Here is a 22,602-nt window from a genome sequence, read left to right on the forward strand (position 1 = left end):
GGGGATTTAGGTCACTTCCATATCTTTGGCTATTGTAAATAGTGCCGCCATGAACATAGGGGTGCATAGATCTTTACTAATTATTGTTTTGGTTTTCTTTGGCTAAATACCCAGTCGTGCAATTGCTGGGTCAAAAGGTATATCCAGTTTTAATTTGTTGAGGAACCTACAGACTGTTTTCCACAGTGGCTGTACCAATTTGCAGTCCCACCAACAGTGTATGAAGGTTGCTTTTCTCCACATCCTCACCAATACTTCTTGTTCTTTGATTTATTGATGATAGCCATTCTGACAGGTGTGAGGTGATAGTTCATTGTGGTTTTAATATGCATTTCTCTGATGATTAGTGACCTTGAGCATCTTTTCATATGTTTATTGGGCATCTCTATCAGAAGCAATTTTTAAACAAAATTTACCAAAGGTTAACAATGGTGTGAACGTGTAAATTGAAGAGGTTGTCTGGTACCAGGCAAAAATAATGAACAGAGATAATCACGTGTGTAAAATTCTTTTCAGGGGGAAAGAGTGTATTACATACATCGTGCTGAAAATAAGTGACCTTCAAATTTAGAAAATTGAGCTGGTTCATTCATTTGTTCATTCATTCATTCGTTCATAAATCTATATTGAGCAACTCCGCACTGTGAATATAATTGTAAGCAAGACAGCTACATCCCCTCCTCTCATGAAGCAGAAAGAATGAACAATAAACAAAAAATAATAATAATAAATAATTTTAGACAATGTTAAGTGCCATGGAGAAAATAAAACCAGGCAGTGTGAAAGTATGACATGAGACCTGGGCTGTGGGCTTCTTCAGATGGGGCAAGCCTGGAAGGGCTTCCTGAAGGGGTGAAATTTGAGCTGAGATCAGAATGTTGAGAAGGAGCTACGCATGAAAATCTGGGGGTGAGCACAGCTTAAGTAGAGGGAAGAGCAAACGCAAAGGCCCTGAGGTAGGACCAAGCCTGGCATGTTCCAAGAACAGAATGACTTGTAAAAAGTGGCAAGTGTAGTCGAGATGAGGGCAGGGAAGTAGGTAAAGACTTGATGCTTTAGGGCCATGAATTTTTTCTTCATGCTGTGGGAAACTACTGGATGATATTAAAAAAGGCCTGAGCATTGAAACTCAGCTGAAATTCCCATTCTTTTCATAGATGACTTCTCACAGAAACCGTTTCCCTAAAGACAGACTCATGATCTCAGTGATAACCAAGCCTGGAAATTGCTTTTCCATGTTGAGTCCAACTTTGTGCCTTATTTCTTTCCCATAAGGACAAAAATGAAGTTAGTTATGAAAGGGAACCCATAGACACATGAAAGAGAAGTGGTAATGTGAGTAGTGATTTGGAACTGTGTAGTAAGTTCCTAAAACAATGCTGATAGGAAGGGAAGCTGTGTTAATTACACACCCTGAGAAGGTAAACTGATGCCATTGAGTTTTTTGACATGTAGTCACAACTCTAATTTCCTCACCATATACTAAGTGCTTAGCATGCCCTGGGAGCTGTGCTTGCTTTTGACATTCATGCTGTCCTGTGGTTGGAGTGAGACTTGTTTCATGTCACACAACTGGTGAGCAGAAGCCAGTGTAGAAGCCCAGGCAGTTTGACTCTATTTCCTATTTCTAGACAAACGATAATGTAAAAATAAAAATGCAGTAGCATCTCATTCTAGATCTAGATCTTATTTCAGTGAGGAGAGAACAGCATTGCCCACTTAACATTTTTAAGATGAAGCTTAAATACCAAGTTGAATATCAGCTATATATTTTTTCCATAGAAAAAACATTTTTTCTTTTGTGCAGTCTAACTTCACATAGTCTTCCTTGCTGTTTACTGAGACTTGAGTAATATGTTTATTAGGTATTCATCAATTATGATTGCTCTTGTTATTGTTCATATTATTTACATCTCTGTATAGAATGCTAATCTTCTTGAAGTAATCAACTACCTCCAAGTGGTCTGTTTGGCCTAACAACATCCTAGAAATCACTGGACTTGTTAAAGACATAACTTCTTCAGGAAAGCAAAGGGTTCATATAAAAGGATGCTGAAATTTTTCTCTCATGGATGATTGTTTCATAGCCAAGTGGGAACGTGTTTTATTTGCCTCTCCTTCACTAAATTGGGCTCATTATTTCTATGGAAGTAGAAAACTACCCTTGCTCTGTTAATTGCAAGAGTAACGAAATGATTGATGATAACTTTTTTTAATGATACCTATTAGATTTACCTAGTCATACAAGTCCTAGTTCAAATCAAGCTGAAAATATGTGGGAAAAAAAAAAAAACCACTAATTCAAAATATATAGTTTGTAATACACTTGCCAAGTTAGATAATCTTTGTTCACCTTAAAACTTTAGTTTTGGTTATTGCTTATAATCTTTTGTAACGTCTAAAATTATACTCATTAATTTACAGTTCCTCTTGGAATTTTAAACATATTCTTTTGGGAAATATACCTCTAAAGGAGCTCGATATCACAGTTCCTTTTATGGAGGTTTTTTTTTCTTTCAATAATCTTTTTTCTTTAAGATGATAATTTGCATGTTTATGGTAAAAGATTGAAATTTTTCAAAGATAAGTACTTAGAAAATGAAAGTTTTCTTAATCTAATCCTCAGAAATAACCATTTACAATGCCTTCTGAAGGTCTTCGTGGGTCCAGCTAGACATTCAGCTTCACAGGAGTCCCAAAGGCCATGCTTAGCAGTGGGTGACCTGAGAAGGGTACAAGATAGTGATCACTGCTTCTCAGCAGTGCCTGCAGCAGTCCGCACAGCTGTCCAATGCTGGTCTCTTTGCCCCACCTCTTGCAGGTAATAGCTTAGATGCAAGGAGATGAGACCAATGTGGGGCAGATGCCAACCACTCTGGCACAGAATGCTGTGCATCGAGGGAGCCAGAATCTCTGGGGACAGCTCCATGAGCAGAATTTCCAAAGTCTCTCCAAGGGACATGCTGAGTTATAAGAGTTACCTCAAACAGAGAACCCTAAAGCTATGGCTTCTTACGATAGTCCACAAACAGTTGATCAGTTTATCAAGCAATTTATCATTTTACTGTGAGCAATGGTAGTAGCAAAGTTGGCAAATTACCTTATCAGTTTTCCAGAATCCTCTTGTTGGACATAGGGCTAGTTTTCTAGTTTTTTGCTGCTGTGACTACTTCCCTATGGATATTCTTGATGATATCTTCATGTCTTCTGATCCACATGTGCAGACTTCCTCTGTGAAGAAATTTGGTAATTGTTCAACCGTTCTTAAAGACTTAATTTACAAAAAAACAAGATTAGAAAAGAACACAGAAACTGGCTAGGCTGAGAGCCCTGAGGGCCTTGACCTCCATTAACGAGAAGGTTTTAAGAATTCCTTAACCATCATTCAGCTAAATCTTTTAATCTCCCTATATACTCACAATTATTTTCTTATTTATTTACTATAATATTTTCTTAGGGAGAATGATGTCAACTGAAAACCTCCTCAGGGATACTTTACGTACACTTGGGTAGTGAACTAGTTAAAATAGGAAGGACTTGTTGATTATTGGACATGACATATGTCTGTGAAGAAAAAAGGAATTTAGGGTTATTACAAGAGAAACGAACTTTTGAATCGAAAGGACAAGAAGCCACTGGGTTGTATGAAACTCTGGAACATCCGGATTGAGGGCAGAGAAAAGGCAGAAATCAAAGAAAAATTTACTTTATTGTTTTTGTTTTTTTTTGTATGTTGACAAGTTTCAGAATAAAAAAAGAACCCTAAATTTCTTGTCCTGTATAATACTAAGGAAGAACATACTGGCTGCATGTGATCTTGGATCTCTTGTAAGCATTATGCTCATTCTCTTTCCAGAGTCCCTGTATGACTGGACCAAGCTCTCACTGAAGTGCTGTATTATTTACGATTTTAAAAACTGTTGTTTTATTTTTATTTATTCATTTTCTTTAACCTTAGCAGTTTCTTCTGGATTCTAAATCAGTTTCCCTTTTGTTTTGAATTAATTGTCCTCTTGATCTGCTGACATTTATTGTGCAAAGTAATAGCTCCTTCCAGCTTTCCTTCTCCATTTCCCTTCACTGATCTCCTATGGAATCTTAATCAAATTAAACCCTGTGTTTTCACATTCCACATCTGTAAAATGATAATGCCACAGCTAGTTTGTAAAATTTGTGAGAGCCTCAGATAAAATATGTTATTGAAAGCCACTATGAACTATTAGATGCAATATCTGCTAGAGAGCACGTCTTTGAAATTTTATCATGCAGATCATTTCCACAATACTTTTTATCTGTCTGAAAATTATGGGGTTTTTTTTTGTGTGTGTGTGTGTTTTTTTTACTCTATCAAAATCAGTATAATCCTTTTAAATATCAGTCAAGCTCTGTGCTCAGGAACAAAGCCTCGGTGTCCGCTTTTTTCCTCTGTGGAAGAGGTAGTTACTGTTTATGTCTAGTGTCCATGAAGTTCACCTGTGGATTCAGATCCGGGTCCACTAAGACAAAAACATAGCTAATCAAGAAGCTGAATAAAACACTATTTTAAAACCCACATCCCCTTTGACCACTAGAATGAATAGTGAAGACCTATTGTCTCCTTCTTCTCTCCCTTCCTTTTGGATGAGTGTCTAGTGGGCTCTGAATGTATTTAAGTAGGAGGACACGGGGCTAGAAAATCAGAGGGTCCTTCCAGGAGGTTCAGAGATGCCAACCTTTGTCTGATTTTTAGAGGACTTTATTTTAGTACATTTAACAAAGAGCTCTTTCTAATTGCTGGAGCCTAATAGGCACCTTACCTTTCTGGAGATTCACCTCACAATGAAAGCAGTTAAGCATTGGAATCCATCATCGAGGGCCATTTTATAATCTTGGCTAAGAGTGATTCTGAAGCAGATATTGTGTTGGTCTGCCTAGAGGCAAGAAGATGAACCATGAAAATGGGATTTTTTTGTATTAAAATGTGCAATCGAAATAAATGCTAAGGGAACTTTTAATGCCTATGCATGGCAAGAGCATAAGTTATGTGCAGCAGGTCGTGTTGCCTGTTTGCATCATGACTGAGTTATCACAGTGAGTATTAGAGTCCCAAAAATGCAAACAGGATCAGCCTCTATCAGCCACATCTCTGAGGGGCCTCCCTTCTCTCTACAGAGTGGAGGGGGAAAATATTTTCAGAGCTTTTGAGTAAAACATGAAAGATAGCTGTGTTATAGCAACTGGTCTCTCTCCTATCTGGCAGTCTCTGGGTGCCCGGTAGATACCGATGGGATGAAAGAAAACAATTAGGCAAGAGTTTATTTAATTTGTTTATGGACTTGCAGGTTGTACTGATAGAACCATTTCTCATCTTCTCTATTTTCCAAGTAGTTTCTCCAAAGCAGCACCAAAAAAGGGAAAGAAAAAAAACTGGCTATTGGCCTCGTATTTGTCTTGGACAGCTATTTACCATCCATCACTGAAATGCATTTGAAACAGTTTTGTAACCAGCATTCCAAATTTAATATAAGAATTGCAAATCTACTCACTACCCAAATTATGTAATGCTACCAACCGTAGCCACAGAGAGCATCCAGTAAGCCTTAGATAAATTCAGCTGCATCAAGCCCTCAGCCTCGTTGAATTTTTAAACAGCAAACAGCTATGTAGGCAAAAATAGAATGCTGCCAGCTTCCTGACCTGGTATGTTATCAGAGGCTGAGATATCTCACTGTTTATATCATACGATTCCGTCTACCTGATAGATACACAGTATTTAAATCACTGCTTTCAAGAATGCGTGGGGACGCAAAAGGCAACAGAATTAGCTGGGAAGCTTTTCCTACATAAGTGCACCCAGGATTCAAACTAGGAAATTCTGATTTAGTACAGCTGAAGTGGTGCTGGAGAATGTGTAGTTGGGGGAAAAAATATTCCCCAAATGATGCTCTCTGGACCAGTGGTAAGACACTTCCTGTCATTTCTTTTGCATCCACCTTGGGAGCATAAGTTGATTTTTCATTGTTATGTATCACGAAACATAAAAGGTGATTTCCAGTGACAAGTAATCTTGTCAAAATTAATGACAGCTATTTTAAACTTAGACAATGAAAACATGTTGATTGTCTCTTTGATCACCAAAGACAAGGGGAGATAGACATGTGAGGTTTCCCTCTGCAACCAGCAAGGAAACTTCAACAGCAGTGGGTTGAAACCATTTGCACATTATGAAATATAAGTACTTAAAGATTGAGTAGTTCACTTTTTTTTTTTTAAGAAATGAAGAATCAAATACCCAGAGTTTTGTTCAAAGTCACATCAATTCTTAGAGATTAGGCAAGATTCATGTCTCCTCTGATTCCTAGTCCTCCTTCTTTGTCCTGAGTCTCTCTGCATGACTTCATTCAGAAGGGGGAGTTTTCAGAGTGCTCCAAATGAGACCAAAAAGAAGAAAATCTGTTTCCTGTATAAATCTGCGGAATAGCAAGAGTCCATGGATAACTAGAAATTGGGTTCCTTTTATTGAATGTCAACAATGACAGGTTCCTGTAATGTCTTAGTCTCTAAGAGAGATAATTAACATCATAGTAAGAGATGGAAAATACCAACATTTGAATGAATTCAACTGCGTAATTCTTAAAAATGTGATATGAAATTCTCACAGATCTAAAATGTTTCTCACTTTTAAAAATTGTTGAGACATACATGTATGTCCTCTAATCTGTCTTCACTGTCTCATGCCTAAATAAAATCGACACTGGCTTTGGAAGGACTGAGATTTTATGTGGAGAAGTTATAATCTTTATACCAAATATAATGAAGTCAGTGTGATCCTAACTAGGTTTCCAACTGTGTTTACACCTAGGATGACTCCAGGTTCTAGTACTTCAGGTCACAACAGGAGAGCAGCTTCCGTTATTGCTGTCCTAGTTGTAATTGCTGGCTGCTCCACAAGGGCCACTGGCAAAGAATTCTGCCTTGCTCATTCATTCAGCAGGTATCTAATGAGAGTCTAGTATGTACCAAGCCCTGGGCTAGGCACACAACAGGTGTTCACAAATATCGTGTGGTATGCTCAAGTTACCATATCAGATGTCTAAAGGTAGCCCGTTGTTCCTTTAATAACCACCTAGGTTGTCCTGAAGAGTTGCTACTTCATGCCTCTACAAATCAAACTTGGAAGAGAATTGCCTATTTGTTTTTGAGTGTATTTCTCAGTGACAGCTGTTCTTATAAGGCCTTGGAAACTGCTATTAATTTTGAGTACTCAGAAATGCTTCCATCTAGTCAGCTGTGAGAATTATGGCTGCCCTTCGATGAATTTTCATTATTTGCATTTCTCAAAAGCTTGAGTAGTTGAGATTTACAGCCACAAACCTGCAGGGTGTGGATGTTTCAAACACTGCTGGTTATCATGTAGGTACATCTACATGCAAAAGACAGGTTATAGCGGATTTGACCAATTAGAGTACCATATAGAATTTTTCCCTCTAATCTTTAAAAATTGAGTATCAGGTAGCCAAGTATTACATGAGTAAAGAAAATGCCTAGTAAATGAGGAATACACTTTTATTAGGTGGTAACAGAAGTCAAATGTTTTCTTTTCATTAGTAAATATTCTATACTTTATTAGTTGTTCTCAGTTTTCTTTGTGCGTTTTATAATCCAGTTTTAGCTGCTTAATTGTTATAAAATCATAAAATATAGACAAGACTTTTTAATGCGCATTTTAATTTCTTTTCTATGTTAGGGCTGTCATTATTTATATCCAAAGAAATAACAATGCCATTTATCAAAACCTGTGTTGTCCGTTGCCTTTAAGACCACCTGGACTTAATATGAAGCCCATCTCACCTAAAAAGTGAACTTGGCCAAGAAAGAAAGGCTTCTAATAAAAGCAGACATTTCCATTACATTTAATTTATCTTCTTGATGGCAGCAAACTGGCTGACCGATCTGATTATAATGTAATAAACATTGAAGTTAGAATTTGAGTGTGATAATTGGGCTGTGTCAGTTCACTGGGAATCAGAAAGGGAAAGACCAACTTGTAGATGAAAATTTCACTCTGCGGTCATTTAGATCATGAAGAAATATTCCAAAGCAACACAGAATGCTGACTATATTTCTCATATACATATATAGTGAGCTAACTTGATAGATGAATTGATGGATTCTCAATGCTTTCATTTTCCCAATATTGAGATTCACAAATAATCCCATAAAATTCCTGTGCTAGTAGTTATAAGCAAGTATTGATTTTTCTTATCTGACTTTGTTGATAGTTCTCCTATTATCATATAGACTTCACGGGCACTGAGCAAGAGAAAATGAATTTCACTGGAAATCAGTAGCCTTAAAACTATTGTTTTCATTTTTCTAATGGCTTTTATTTTAGTTCTTTTGTCTCTAAAATATGTTTTATTTACTGATTTGCAGAACAAGCTTGTTATGTTTCTCTTAGGTCAAAAAAAATGCTGTTTTAATCCTCATTTGTTTATTTCCTATATTTTCCTCTGCATAACCAAATTTCATGATTAGAGAAAGTAGACCATAGGATTGTTAAATTTTCTTTCACTATTCTCTAGGCCTATTGTGTCTCCCACAAATATCCAATTTATTTGACCTCAGTCATCATTTTTAATTTTAATGTACAATTTTCCTATAAGAGTTCAAATATCTTTGCTTCATTTCCCACTCCTGCTGTAAAGATAATGGCTAGAGCAGGAAAAGATATAATTTTAAGAGTTTTCTCATCTATACTGCATTCTCATTTGTGTCTGTCCTTTTTCTATTCTACAACCTCTTGAAAGTTAATGTTTTATTATTATACTGAGTTCTATTTTCTTTCCTTGCCTTGCTTCAAGTAAGAATGCCATAAAGATTTTACAGGAAGTAAGGTATACTCCTCAAAAGCAAAATAGTATCTAAAGTGCCACTTCTAACTCAGCATAGAGAGATTTTAATCATCAGTACCTGAGTTACAGAATTTCAGAGCTGAAAGGAAACTTAAACATCTTAGTTCAACTTCATTTTAACAGATGACAAAACTAGAAGCTAGAGGGTTTTTATTCACTCTTCAAGATTATATAGCCAGCTCTTTGCTGAGTTGAGACTTGAAATCTGATTGCCCTAAATCCTAGGTTATTGAAAGAGACATATGATATTAATTTAACTGTTATATTAAATTTATAAAAAGGATAATCATATTTTATTGTTTCTATAAAAACGATGTATGCTCATTTATAAATATTATACATAATACAGAAAGAAAGCAACAGATTACCCAAAATCATTTTCTAAATATAATTAATGTTACCATTTAATGGACACTATTTTAAGTTCTTAACTGAAGAGGCACAGATAAAAGGATGGATATATAGATTGATAAAAAAATTAAAATGAGAAAAAGCAGAATAGGAAGAAAGAATGAAATAACTTCATAACATGTTCATTCTAGATATGCTATTTTTAATTACAAACATTAAATTTAACTTTACTTGACTGTAACAGAAGTAAAAGAAAACATTAATAGTGAAGAAATTGCTGACCTTCAAATTAAATGTTTCTTCACCACAAGCTATATTCAATTCTCTAAAATATATGACTTTAAGAAAAAAGATCATAAAAAACATTAAAACATTAGCTGCTAGTTTTCAAATATGTTTTCATTTTATAAATTATCAATTGTGTTTCCCTTTTATAAATGATAAATTTACTCTTCTATCAAAGATAATATTAGCACACTTTGTTTACTCCCGTCTCCCAAATTTTTAGAATTATATTTTATGTTGTCGGGATATATAACATTTACAATCTTATATGCATAAATCATACATACATAATTTCATCTTAGTTGTGAGTAGAGGCAGTATTTACCATATCTTCTTCATTCCTGAGATCTGTATATTATGCTCTCCCTCTTTTTTTTTGTTTGTTTTTGTTGTTGGTGGTCATCCAGTATGCACCTTGATGTGTTTTATCTGAGTTCTTACCTGCTTGAGAATGTCTGTCACCTGCATACTTGAAAGACACTTTGGTTAGCTATAAATGTCTTGGGTCACATTTTCTTTCCCTTAGCACATTTCATTTTGCACTGTTATTTTCTCTACATTGTGTACTATATGCTAATTTGTGTTTTTATTGTGTTCATTCTACTTTTGTTCCTTCCATTGGGGCTTTCATTCCAGAACTGTTTTTGTTTGTTTGTTTGTTTCTTTCTTTTTTTTTTTTTTTAATTCTTCTGTTTTACTTTTTTTAGCGGGTCAAGGGGAGGTAAGGGAGGGATGGGGGTGGAAGGTGTCAACTTTGTTAATTTTAGAATAGTTTAGACTGTATTTTGCCTTTCAGCATGCCTTGTAATTTATTGCTGAAAGCCAGACATGATATATTGGGGAAAAGGAATTAAGAAATATAGGTCTTTAGTGTGAGGTGTCATGTTTACCTGGCTAGAATATAGTCTGTGTTTGCTGTTTGCTGTAGGTATGGTGTCAGAGGCTAAAATTTCCTGTAGTGCCTTGTTTTGGTCTCCCTTGTCTTTGGGTCTTCTCAGAGACTTAAGTAGAGTCTGAGGCTTGCTGTTCTTTTAGCTGTAGTCCCCAGTTGTTGGAGCCCTAGCAACGTGGTGATGAGGTGCAGAGGGAGGTGAAGTGCCCTGTATAGACCCTATGATTGCTTAAGTCTCAGTCTTTTAGTGAGCCCGAGTGGGGCATTTCACTTCCTCAGGTCTTTCAGACTTTGGTAAAACTCAAGGTGATTGGATTTTGGTGAAAGAGTTTCCAGTGAGGAGGCGGGCCTTGTTAAGGAAAGCAGAGCTCTGGGTCTGTTTCAGAATGGCTGCTTTCTCCTCTTGCCGGAATGAGGGCATCTTCCTCCCATCTTTACAGCGAGACAGTGGGACTCCTGGAGGTAAATCTCATGAAAGTGTGGAGAATACCCCTACCCCCCAAGTTTTTAACTCAGTATTAGTCTACTCTGGGCCTCTAGCAATTCATCAATTATAATTTAAAGCCTGCCTACCAATACTGGTTACAGTTTCGGGTTTCTGTGACCTGTAAGCTGTGATTCTCTCTCTGCCTGTTTGTCTATCTGTTCGGTTTGGGGACTATAGTTTGCCCTGTGACCTCAATTCTCTGATGATCTAAGAAGAGTTGTTGGTTTTTAGTTTGTTCACCTTTTTTTTTTTTGTAATGAGGACAGGAATGATGGCTTCTAAGCTCCTTAAGTATCAGATCAAAAACCAGAAACTCTACTTCAGTAGTTTTAGATTGACAGAAAAAAATAATGTTGTTAGCTCAGAGTTTTCATATACCCTATACCCAGTTTACCCTATTATTAACAATCTATAGTAGTATAGTAATCTTTGTCACAATGATTGCCACACTATTATAAGTCAATATTGATACATTATTATTAACTAAAGTATATTTTTGAGATTTCCTTAGTTTTTACATAAAAACGTCCTTCATTCCAGGATCTCATCCAGGATATCACATTACATTTAGTTATTATGTCTCCTTAAGCTCCTCTTGGCCGTGACAGTTTGTCATGCTTTCCTTGTTTTTGATGACCTTGACAGTTTTGAGGAATGCTGTTCAGGTAGTTTATAGACTGTCCCCAATTGGGATTTGTCTGATGGTTTTCTCATGATTAGATTAGAGTTATGAGTTTAGAGGAAGAAAATCACAGAGGTAAATAAAGTTCTGTTTTCATCACATCATATAAAGGATACGTACACAATCAGTATGACTTATCACTGTTGATACTGACCTTGATCACCTGGCTCAGGTTTCTCTGGGTTTCTCCACTGGAAATTTATTAGACTGTCTCCCTTTCTATACTGTGCACATTGGAAAGAAGTCACTATGCACAGCACACGTTTTAGTAATGGAGAGAGATGTTCTACTTCCTTGAAGATGGAGTATTTACATAAATTATTTGGAATTTTTCTGCGTGGAAGACTTGTCTCTTCTTCATTTCTTAATTTATTCAATTGTTTTATCCAGTCATTATGTTTTGGGTTATATACCAATGTGTTTTTTTATTTGTTTTGTTTTTCAAATTGTTACAGCTCAGCAATTAGCTTTTTCAGTTGGCACCTGTGTTCCTTTGTAACACTCCTATCATTGTGCTTTTGTTTTTGAGTACTTTCTTACTTTTGCACCACAAGATACATCAGGCTTATTTTATGTATTACCTGTCAGAGTCCTAGAATTAGCCATTTATCTAAGAGCTGGCTCACTTTTCTACCCCTTTTTCCGCTGATAGTCTCTTCTTTCAACCTGTGTATTATTTATTTCTTTTGACTCTTTTTTTAGAGGTGATTTTTGTACTTCCTATAAGACTCAATGATTTCTTGTCTGAATTCTTCCTGGCTCCCTTTGACCAGTTCTCTTTGTGGCAAATGTTCTTTATCTGCCTTTTGCTTATGTTTCATTCAACATCTCTTTACTCTGTCCTTTTTATTCAAGTTCCAGTTTTGGTTTCATCTAATTATTTTTCATTTTTAAGTGAAGTGGATTAAATGTTGGGGGAGAAAACACCAGTGTATCTTGGGGCCAAGGAGGGAAAAGATACTGGGAGGATGGAGAAAGTCAGCAAGTTGCTACCTGCTTAAACTTTTGCCTAGGATTTTTCCGAATTTTTCTCCTTAATTTTGAAACAGATTCTCTCATTTTTTGGTGTTCAGAAGGGCTGTGGAATCACTGGTTACGGCCAGAAAGCCAAGTGCTGGTCTTCAGGCCTTTTCTCCATCTAGCACTGTGAGGTTTTCCTGATTCTTTCTCCCCCAGCTTCCTCCTGCCTTCCTCTTGGCTGTGGGTGTCCCCTACCTATTCCTCGTCCCCACATTTAATCTCTCTACTCAGAACATAGTGGAATGCATGAGAGTTCGCATGCTGACTTTGGTGGACAGCTCACTGGGCCACGATCTGAAGGTAAGGGGAGGAAGGTTCTTGGAAGCCCCGCTTCTCATCTCTTTCCCACAGTGCTTTCCCCGGGTGCTGCCTGGCCTGCGATGTGAGGCTGTGGCCATTTCCTAGTTTGGAGATACAATGTTTCCTTTACTTTTCATTTCTTTTATTGTTCTTAGTATGTTTGAAGGAGATGAGGGAAGAAAAGAAAGCACCATCTTTAACCAGAACCGTTCCATCAAATTTTATAGAAAGATTTTGTAGAAAGATTATTTTTGTTATAATCACACTTTTCAACATTAGAGTCTCTGCACAGAAGTTACAAGGGGAAATGTGTTACATGCTCTTTTTGAAAATGAAGTCTTATAGAAAGAAAATTACTTTTCCCTCCTGACTGAATCCCAAGTTTCTTGATAATTTTTGTATGAATCAGAAATACTTACGCAAACTCTTTAGAATTTAGTTATTGTGAGGAATATCGAACTTTAGGAACTTCAATTTTTAGATGCGTAGGACACTGTGTTTCCTTTGTCAGAGGCTACAAAGGAAACCAAAGAGGAGTCACTCCACCTACAGATTGCTGTTTACTGTTTCTGACAATACTTCTCATGGAAATCAAATCTAGACCATCTGCTAAATTAAATATGAGGCCATAAAAATGAAATTTGTAAATATAAAGAACTTGAGAAGAAATGAAAATGTCTAGATAATATAATTGGTTTTATTTAAAATTTTCTGTTTAACATGAGAAACCAGTCAGGCAAATAAACAAAAGATGTCAATGTATGTAGGACGTGAGTGAAGTCAAAGACAATTCTGAATCACCCGCTATCTGAGCCTCTCTTAAAGTCTTAATTTATGGGAAATATTACTTTTCAGACAGGAACACTTTCAGCAAAATAGAAGAATTTTTTTTTTTTAACTCTCTAGGCACATTATTTGTCCTGACCAATGGCTCTTCCAGTTTTGGTAAATTGTCTATTTTTTAAAAAATATTTAGACAGTTTAAATAATATATAATCCAGGAATGAAACCTACAGAGGATTGCTTTAACTGTCTGTTTTAAAATAAACAAAGCAATTGTTTTGCACTTGTGGAGAGAAAAAGTTCTCTTTTTTACCCCAGGTTTTTAAGCTCTTCTAAGGATTTTTATAATATTACTGTTTCAAGAATTTGAAGCAGCAATTCCTTCCCTCTTTCTCTTAATCTAAGTAAAGACGCTGATGGTCATTTTTTCTTTCTGGAAGATAGGCTGATTCAGATGGCTGAGTGTGACTATATGTTCTTTGTCAACCACTATTGGTCCCTAAATGGTTTTTTCGGCCCCCTCCCCTGCATTCCCAACTCTTCAGCTATTTTAATGTCATATACTTTTAATACAAGATATTTCTAGTTTTAGTTTCTTTTTGCGTGCTTTCCAGGAAATATTCTTTTGAATGAATATTGGTTTAGATATAGCCAACCTATATTCCATCAAATGAGAATATTTACACTTGGCAGGTAAAGCAGGTAGAAATGTATCTTTGCCCTAGTAGTCGCTTAAAAATGTCAAAGTTTTATACAGGGTTTAACCAGATGAAATTGCTAATATGCAACCATTTTTAACTTACAAAATTGGCAATTTCATCTCATTCGACTCTAAGAGCTTTTAGATAGCACTGTTAAGATTCTCTAAAAAGGAGAAATGAAAGCAGATTTTATTTTGTCAGAAGAGAGTTGGAAAGCAGTTTCTAGTGTAAATGTAATTATTTTAATGGAGGCCATATTTCTCTTTATACTCTGCCTCATGGCTTTGCCTTTCTATTTTAGTTTTCCATGTCCCAGCCTCACCAATAAGACACGGACCCAGTAGCATGCATGAATCAGATATGGAATTTCTGCTCTCATTTTTTTTTTCTCATTCCCTCCAACCCTCCAACTATGTTTAAGAATAGCCACTATTATTCTTCTGTTTTATTATGAAAGGTATGAGATGATAGGAACTAACTAACTTTAGATGTCCCAAGACAGACCTCTGGGGAGCCTGCCTCCAAACCCATCCCCTTTCCTGTTATCCCCATTGCTGTTGTTAACTCCTGTCACTTTCCTGTTCCCTTGTTGGGTAGAGGTCCTCAGTGAGGTTCCGTTGACAGCTCTTGTTGGAGCTGTTGAGCACTCCTTAGTGGCTATACATCATTTTTCTACTTTAATACACTTAAGGAGGGGGTACTTTCTTTCATCCGAATCCTGGATCCCAAGGGCTTCACAGGGGATTCTTCAGTACACTGCAGACATCCTCCACAGCGTTACTGAGAAAAACCCAGAGTCAGTCCTGATTCTTTGTCTTGACTCTGCCACTCCATCCATGACTCTAAACCTTTCTAAGTCATTTAATTCTGGACTTGTGTTTCTTTAGCTCTAAAGTTAGATGGTTGAATATCAGAGTCCTATTTATGTGCCTAAAAGTAATTTAAAGTTGCTCTTTTCTTCCTAAAATATGAACAACAGTATTACACATAATTTATACATAGTTATTTATAACACAGGGTAGACATTAATAGCATAAAATATTAGCTTCCATCAGTACTACTATTGACTAAGAGGATATTTAAATGCTTGGTCCCCACCCAGTTCAGCTGCCTGAAGTCCTTTTAGTGCATCATTTCTGACTGAGCATCCAAATATGATTATAAATTTCCCCTGACAGAAACCACATCACCTCATCAGCCACATAAGAAAATGACAAAACAACCAACTGTGAAATCATGCTTGCCAAGCTTTCAGCATCACCACACTGAGTGGGGGAAAACATTTGTACAAGATGAAATTGAGTCTGGATGAAGCCCAAAAGACAATCTCTGATGTACCTGTCTTCTTTAAGCTGCAACATATGGGAAGTACATTTGTGCCAGTGAGGCCAGGGTTCCAGAAAAATCTTTGTTCCTTGAAGCCACATCACCAGTCCAGGCATGGGGAGAGTACAAGGGAATGTGACATGCTGCTTTCTTAGTGATTATCAGACCTCTAACAAATAATTATAGTAGCTAAGGTCCATTTGGCATTGCTTCACTAAATCTTCACAGAAATGCAGTGAAGTGTATTACCAATGTCTGCATGTTTTTCAGCAGAGAATAGTCAGTTTCAGAAACACAACTAGTTAGCTGGTTAGCGGTCACTCCAAGATTCAAACTGGGTCTGTCTTACATAAGTGCCCATGGTCTTTTACTTTACCTTGAACTGACTTTAAAATAGAATGTCAGCAACAAATGTGGAACATTTTGAGAAAAGAGAGGAAGTGCTGCACCCCACCACCCAAAGTTTCTCTGCTTTGGTAGAACAAGCACTAGAGCATGAAAGAAGCAAACATCTGCCTGATTTTAGTTAACTTTAAAGAAGGACCATAAAATTACCAAAGGTACCTTGAATAGAGTGAAAGGGAGAAATACTTTTAATAAGAAAAAGGCAGATACCTAATAAAAACAGGCAAAAGCTGAACAAACACTTTCCCAGAATGACTAACCAGATGGTCAGTGAGATTGTGAAAGGATGCTCAACATCTTTAGTCATTAGAGTAAAGCAGATCTGAACCACAATAAAAATCACTGCATATACCCACCAGAATTGCTAAGATGAAAAAGATAGTACCAAGTGTTGGTCAGGATATGGAGCAACTGGATCTCTCAGTCACTGCTGGTGGGAGTGTCAGCTAGTAAAACCACTTTGGAATACTTTTGATCATTTCAAGTACAACTGAGCATTTGCATGCCATATGACCCAGCATTTTTACTCCTAAGAGTATGACCAACAGAAATGCCTGCATATGTTCATCAGAAGTCCTGTAAGAAAAATGGTTATAGCAGCACAATTCTTAATGGCTAAAAACTGGAAACTAACCAAAAGCCCAATAACAAGAGACTGAACAAGTAAATGGTGGGATGGTCACATGATGGCATACAGTATAGCCACAGAATGAGCAGACAGTTGCCACGCATAACAACGAGTATGTATCTCACAAACATGAGGTAGGGTAATGAAGGTAGACACATGAGAGTTCATGCTGTATGATACCATTTACATGAAGTTCAAAAATAGGAAAAACTAACCCATTAGGAGTGAGCCAACCTTTGTGTGGTATGGGAGGGAACAGCTGGAAGGGAGCATTTGGCGGTTCCTGCAGCGCTGGGTGTGTGCCGTTTCTCCATCCAGGTGGTGGCAATAGTGTGTTGAGATGTTGATAATTCACCAAGTTGTTCACTTCTATGTGCATTTTTCTGTATGTATATTCTACTCTAATACTAAGTTTTTAAAGTACTATATGTACAGACGCTAGTTCTTAATTTTTGACTCCTGCTGTGGCAATATAAATTTAAATCAAGTAAGGGATTTGCATGTGTATAAAATAGGAACTTTGTGGCATATTGTGACCTATATAGTGGGAGAAATGTTGTTAAATTTTTCTTGATAATTCTTCATTGGCCTCTCAGTTCGTCTGAACCCACAAGGTGAGGAAACAGCGGATTCCATCAGCACCAGCAGTTATCGCTGCTTAGCATTCGCTCAACCAGAGCAACGCTGGCTGGTCAGGTTTTTACCTGATTATAGAATCTTTCTTGCCTCGGAGTCTATAATAAAACTTATGATTTTTATACCTCCAAGAAGAAAAGCATAAGGAAAGTAATTGTGAAATTATAAGACTTAGCTAAAAACAAATTCTGAACCTTTATTCTCTAGGAAGTGAGGTTGAAGAAATTAATGGAGAAGTCCTCTTTTCACATGGGCAGTTTTCATGTTCAATAGTAGTAGGGGAAAAGGCAATATGGGATGTTTAAAGAACCTTAACAATGGTCTAAGAACTATTTTACAATATATTCAGGTAGTGTGCAAGTTGAGTTTCTCAATTCTCATCTCAACACAAAAATCGTTAAATTCTAGTATAAGAAAAAGACTAAAAGAAGAACAGACTTGTGTTTTAAAAATAAAAACTGTGAAACACCATCTGGCAAAGAGTCTAATGTTGTCTAAGACAAAGTATGGAGACTTGTGACCGTCCTTCCTTTGAGTTCTCATTGTCCTACATTCTCATTTGACCATTGTGGAACCTTGCCTGATCTGTTCAAGGTTACACAGTTGGTTGGTGGCGAAGGAATGCGGGATCTACTATCTTTAAACTTTCAACCCCTTTCTTTTTTTCGGCCCATGATAGAGATTCCAAATAATAGGTTAATAATAGCCCAGAGATCACAGATGTGACATTAATACATCTCTTGTAAAATATGTATTTCAGCTTGCTACTCTTGAATTTCCTCCAAAGAAACTATTTGGAAACAAGGATGAACGTGTGATTGCTGAGAGGCGGAGTCACTTAGAGGTAACAGAATAAAGCTTTTCTTTCTATGTATGTGGAAATTTGCCATGTGGTTGACCAGTGAGAATTATTCCTAGTAAACACTATTACTCTTGTTCATGAGTGTGAAGTGCTATTTCATTAACACAGAAGATGGCAGCAGTAGATTATAAAAGAATGTTATCAGTTTATTTAAAATATAAGCCCTTTTCTCCCTACGGTCTAACAGAATGGGTTTTTTTGTTTGTTTGTTTTTGTTTTTGTTTTTTTGTTTTTTTTTTAATTCTTGTTGTTTTGTTTTTTAAAGAGATACTTTTATTCTAAGGTTAGGAAGCAGGCTGTGGGTGAGAACTAAATATTCACCATAGACAGATGGTATATAATACAGGATTGAGGATATGGAGCTTGCTGTAAAAACAAACAAATAAACAAACAAACAAACAAACCTGAATTAATTAACTGAAGATTTATAGTACTGCAGCATTATTACTTTTTCAAGATGGAAGCAAAAAGACACAAACCTATTTTAGTCATGGTTAGGTTTTGTCTGACTTATTTTAACTTTTGAGCCATCTACATGTAGAACTGGTTCAAGACAACTGTTGTTTTTCTGATGACCTCTCTGCCAATGCACACTGTGGACTGTTTTATATAGTTTGTATTTCTTTTCAGGATAAAGTGGTTAAGATCTGGTGCTAATGCGGCTGAGTCTGTGTGCTGAGGCATGGTTACAGGCAGCCAGTCCTAGGTTACTGGCTACTCTCTCGACATTGTGAGCCACTGAGGCAGATATTACAAGGCAGATAGCTCACGACAATCTTGAGTCAGCATGTTTTCAGGGGGCCTTTCAAAGTCCGTTTGCTACTTTAAGAGGTATAGTAATAAGACCTATTGCAGATGAAATCCAGTAGAGAAAGTCTGAAGGTCTTTTCTGAATTGTGAAGTACTATATAAAAATTAGGTATTAATCTCATTCCCAGTGACAGCCAGTTTGAAATGATTGCCCAAGGGATCCACTTAATACCAGTGGACCAAGGATTAGGGAAAGTCCAGAGGCCGGAGAGTCCAGTGAGAGCAAAAAGGGCAAAGTGGGAGACATGGAGATTGTGGTCCATGATCGGCATTTTAGAGTTTTGAGAACCTCAATACAGAACTGCTGTGGGGAAAGATGAATTTTAGTATTTGTTCATACTTACAGACATTTGAGTTTAACCATAGAGTTACACATTTGATGAGGTCTTGCAACTATTAAGGCTGAGCTCTAGATGGGTCATTGTAGACATCTAAAAACCATCCTATGAGATGGCATGACCCTATTATCCAAATGAAGAATTTGCCTTCAAGGGAGAGGTTATTGTGATAAGCCTGCTCGATCAAATTCTCTTAAAGGTTTAATTGAATCATATAAGAAATTTAAAAATAACAATAGAACTAGTAATGATTTTCTTTCCCTAACTCTTAACTTGCCTCAGTGATATAGACTCGTCTTTAAGGGAAACATGGAGAATGATAGTATGTAAAAACTAGTTTATAAACAACGACAAGAAAAAATTAGACTGTTGTCATTCCTAGCTACTCAGGGCTCTAATGAAATTCACTTGGTGCCCGCTACACCACGACTGATGAGACATTTTGTGTGCTGTGCATCTATGCGCACAGCTCTCAGTGACTCTCTTGTCTTTCTATTCCAGCTTCCAGAGTCAGAGCAAAGTGCAGGGTGCTCTTTTATTCCTGATACCTTCAGGTGGTTCCATGTGTGTTCTTTCAGTATCTCCTACTTAATCATTCAACCCCACCAAGCCAACAAGTGCTGATGACCAGAGCTCTATGTTACTGTCTCTACCCATAACAGTATCCCTTCTGTTGCCTGTGACTGTTGTTTACCTCTGGCATTATTAGCCTTTGTAGAAAGGATTCCATACCTTGTGGAAATAGGCACTTACATTTAATATTATTAAGTGTGTTTCATCTGATGTTGTCTTTTAAATCTTAGAATATTATATTTCTTTCAAGGAGCAAGCATAATTCAGCTTCATTTTAATGGAAAATTAATCTGAAATTATTGGGTTAATTAATTTCTTGTGACTGTTGTGACCTGCTTTTTTTCAATCTAACACCAAAAATCCATGTTTGATTTAGTGCATTTTCATGTGCAAACTAACAAAATTACTTTCCTGGAACTTCTTATTCAATTTAATTCAATGTACATTTATTTAATTCCTAATACATGCTGGAGACAGTGCTAGGCTTTATGTGGAATATAAATGAGACATTTCTTTCTGTTTAAGAACATACGTTTAAATTCCCATCGAAACTACCTAGAGGTAAAACTTCATACATAAACACAGAGAGATGTTATTTCAATAGAACACATTTGCACTGGTACACACTATTATACATAGTGTGTGCTCAAAGGAATTAGCTGACAATTTTTAAAATCAAGAAATGCAGTGTGGGAAACCTCCTCTCCTTGAATCAGCTGTGTAAAGCAGTATTTTAAGCAAGCATTCATTTGCGTTTTGATCTTCCTTGCTTTTGAAATATTTCTAAGATGTGAACCTTGTGTTTGAGTTTATCTCCAAAAGGGATAAAATTTTTCACATTAAAGACACAGATACCACATTGGCACCTTCCAAGTTATATAAGTTAAATTTGTTAAAATAATGATTTGTAAAAATGATAGGTAGTAGCAGAAATTTCCAACTGTGATGAGATATCTTGGAGATTAATTTTCTTACCTTAGAGGAATATTAGTTGTATGTGTGACGATGGTGGTGTTAGTAGTGTGGGGGCCCAGGGACCTTAGCATTGAACATGTTGCACCATAAAAGGCCAGAGTAAGTTAAGAATGTTATGATGGTGAGTGGAGTATAAACTTGGCTTATTAATAAACCTATTATTGGCTCCACCCACACAAAGTTATCAGGCCAACTTTAGTTTATACCTGGAGCCAGTTTTTCCAGATTCTGGCTTGTTATTGGTTTGCATCTCATGCTCAAATCAAAGATCCATGCTGTGGAATCTTAGAAAGTTTCTAACGTGGGCACATCTTCCTATTGCTACCACTATGGCTGGCTGGAACCCGTTGTGAGCAGACCCTGCCATCAGGCAATCAGAAGATTATGACGGCAACGCTCCCCATGTATGACATGCTTTCCAAGCTTGTATTTCTCTTCTTGTACCCCAGATGTCAGCCCAGGAGGCAAAGGTTGGCAGATGAGGCGGTGGAGGTAACAGGAAGAGAATATTTCAGTCTCTGTCTGAGTTATTTTGAGCAGAAAGGTACTTTTTGCTATATTCGAAGCCTACTACGTTACTGTTAATTAAGTTGTAGCGTAAGAAACTGCCGTCGTTGTAGGTCAAAAATGGTGGCACATTGGCAGTTTCATATGCTTCCTCTTAATACTACTGCTATCTCGCATTTACGAGGTATTACTAAGTGCCAGGCATAAGCACAAAACTTCATGTATCATGTCATTTGGTCCTCCTAACTAGCTTGCATGGTGAGCTCTATTGTCTCCATTTTCCAGGTGAGGAAATTAATTCTTGGGGAGGATAAAGTAGGTCATATAGCTAGTAAGTGGCAAAGCCTCAGTTCATAGTAGGGTGTTTTTCAGAGCAAGCCCCTTCTCTTAGTAATCAGCACACTCTAAGTTTTAAATAAAGTTAAGTCTTCTGTAAAGATATATCATTTCTTTTGAAGAATTGTCATCATCTAGCGTTATCACCACAGCGTTAACCGGGATCCATTGCCTGATTATTCTCAAATACCATTTTGTTTATTGAGCAACCACTCTGTGCCAAGCAGTATTCCAGAGCTGAAGAAACTCTAGAGCAGCAGTGTCCCTTTCCTCATCTCTTAACTGGCCATGGCTGTAGGGATGGCGTCTCGTTATAACCTTATCTTTATTTAATGCATTTTATTTTATTATTAGTTTCAAGTATACAGTATATTGGTTAGACATTTGTATAGTTTATGGAACGATCTCCCTGATTACTCTATCTTCCCTCTGGCTCTACACATAGCCATTACATTATGCTGACTGGATTCTCTGTGTCGTGCTCCCCATCCCCGTGACCATCTCTCAACTACAAATTTGTACTTCTTTAACCTTTCACCCCTTTCACCCAGCTCCTCAACCCCTCTCCCTTCTGGCCATCACCAGATTGTCCTCTGTATTCGTGAGTCTGTGTTTGATTAGTTTGTTCATTTTGTTCCTTAGATTACACATGTAAGTGAAATCATATGGTTTCCTCTTTCTCTGACTTATTTCACTCAGCATAATAACCTCTAGGTCCATCCATGACATTGAAAATGGTAGAATTTCATTTTTTTGTGACTGAGTAATATCCCATTGTGTATATGAACCGTACTATCTTTATCCAGTTATC

At 36.9% G+C, this 22,602-nt stretch overlaps 1 protein-coding gene across 3 annotated transcripts in view; it reads left to right on the forward strand.

Moving 5' to 3' along the window:
- Positions 1–22,602, forward strand: part of KIF16B (kinesin family member 16B) — a 276,301-nt gene that overhangs the window by 224,166 nt on the left and 29,533 nt on the right. For 2 of the 3 annotated variants that reach the window (XM_039874451.1, XM_039874452.1), the window contains exon 25: positions 18,151–18,234. In XM_039874451.1, coding sequence (XP_039730385.1) covers positions 18,151–18,234 — 84 coding nt within the window. Of the gene's footprint in view, positions 1–18,150; positions 18,235–21,397; positions 21,446–22,602 lie in introns of those variants that run through there. The other variant, XM_039874453.1, reaches the window with a different exon arrangement.

The sequence above is a fragment of the Pteropus medius genome, unplaced genomic scaffold (genome assembly GCF_902729225.1).
Source record: "Pteropus medius unplaced genomic scaffold, Ma_sr-lr_union100, whole genome shotgun sequence".
Classification (NCBI taxonomy): Eukaryota; Metazoa; Chordata; class Mammalia; order Chiroptera; family Pteropodidae; genus Pteropus; species Pteropus medius.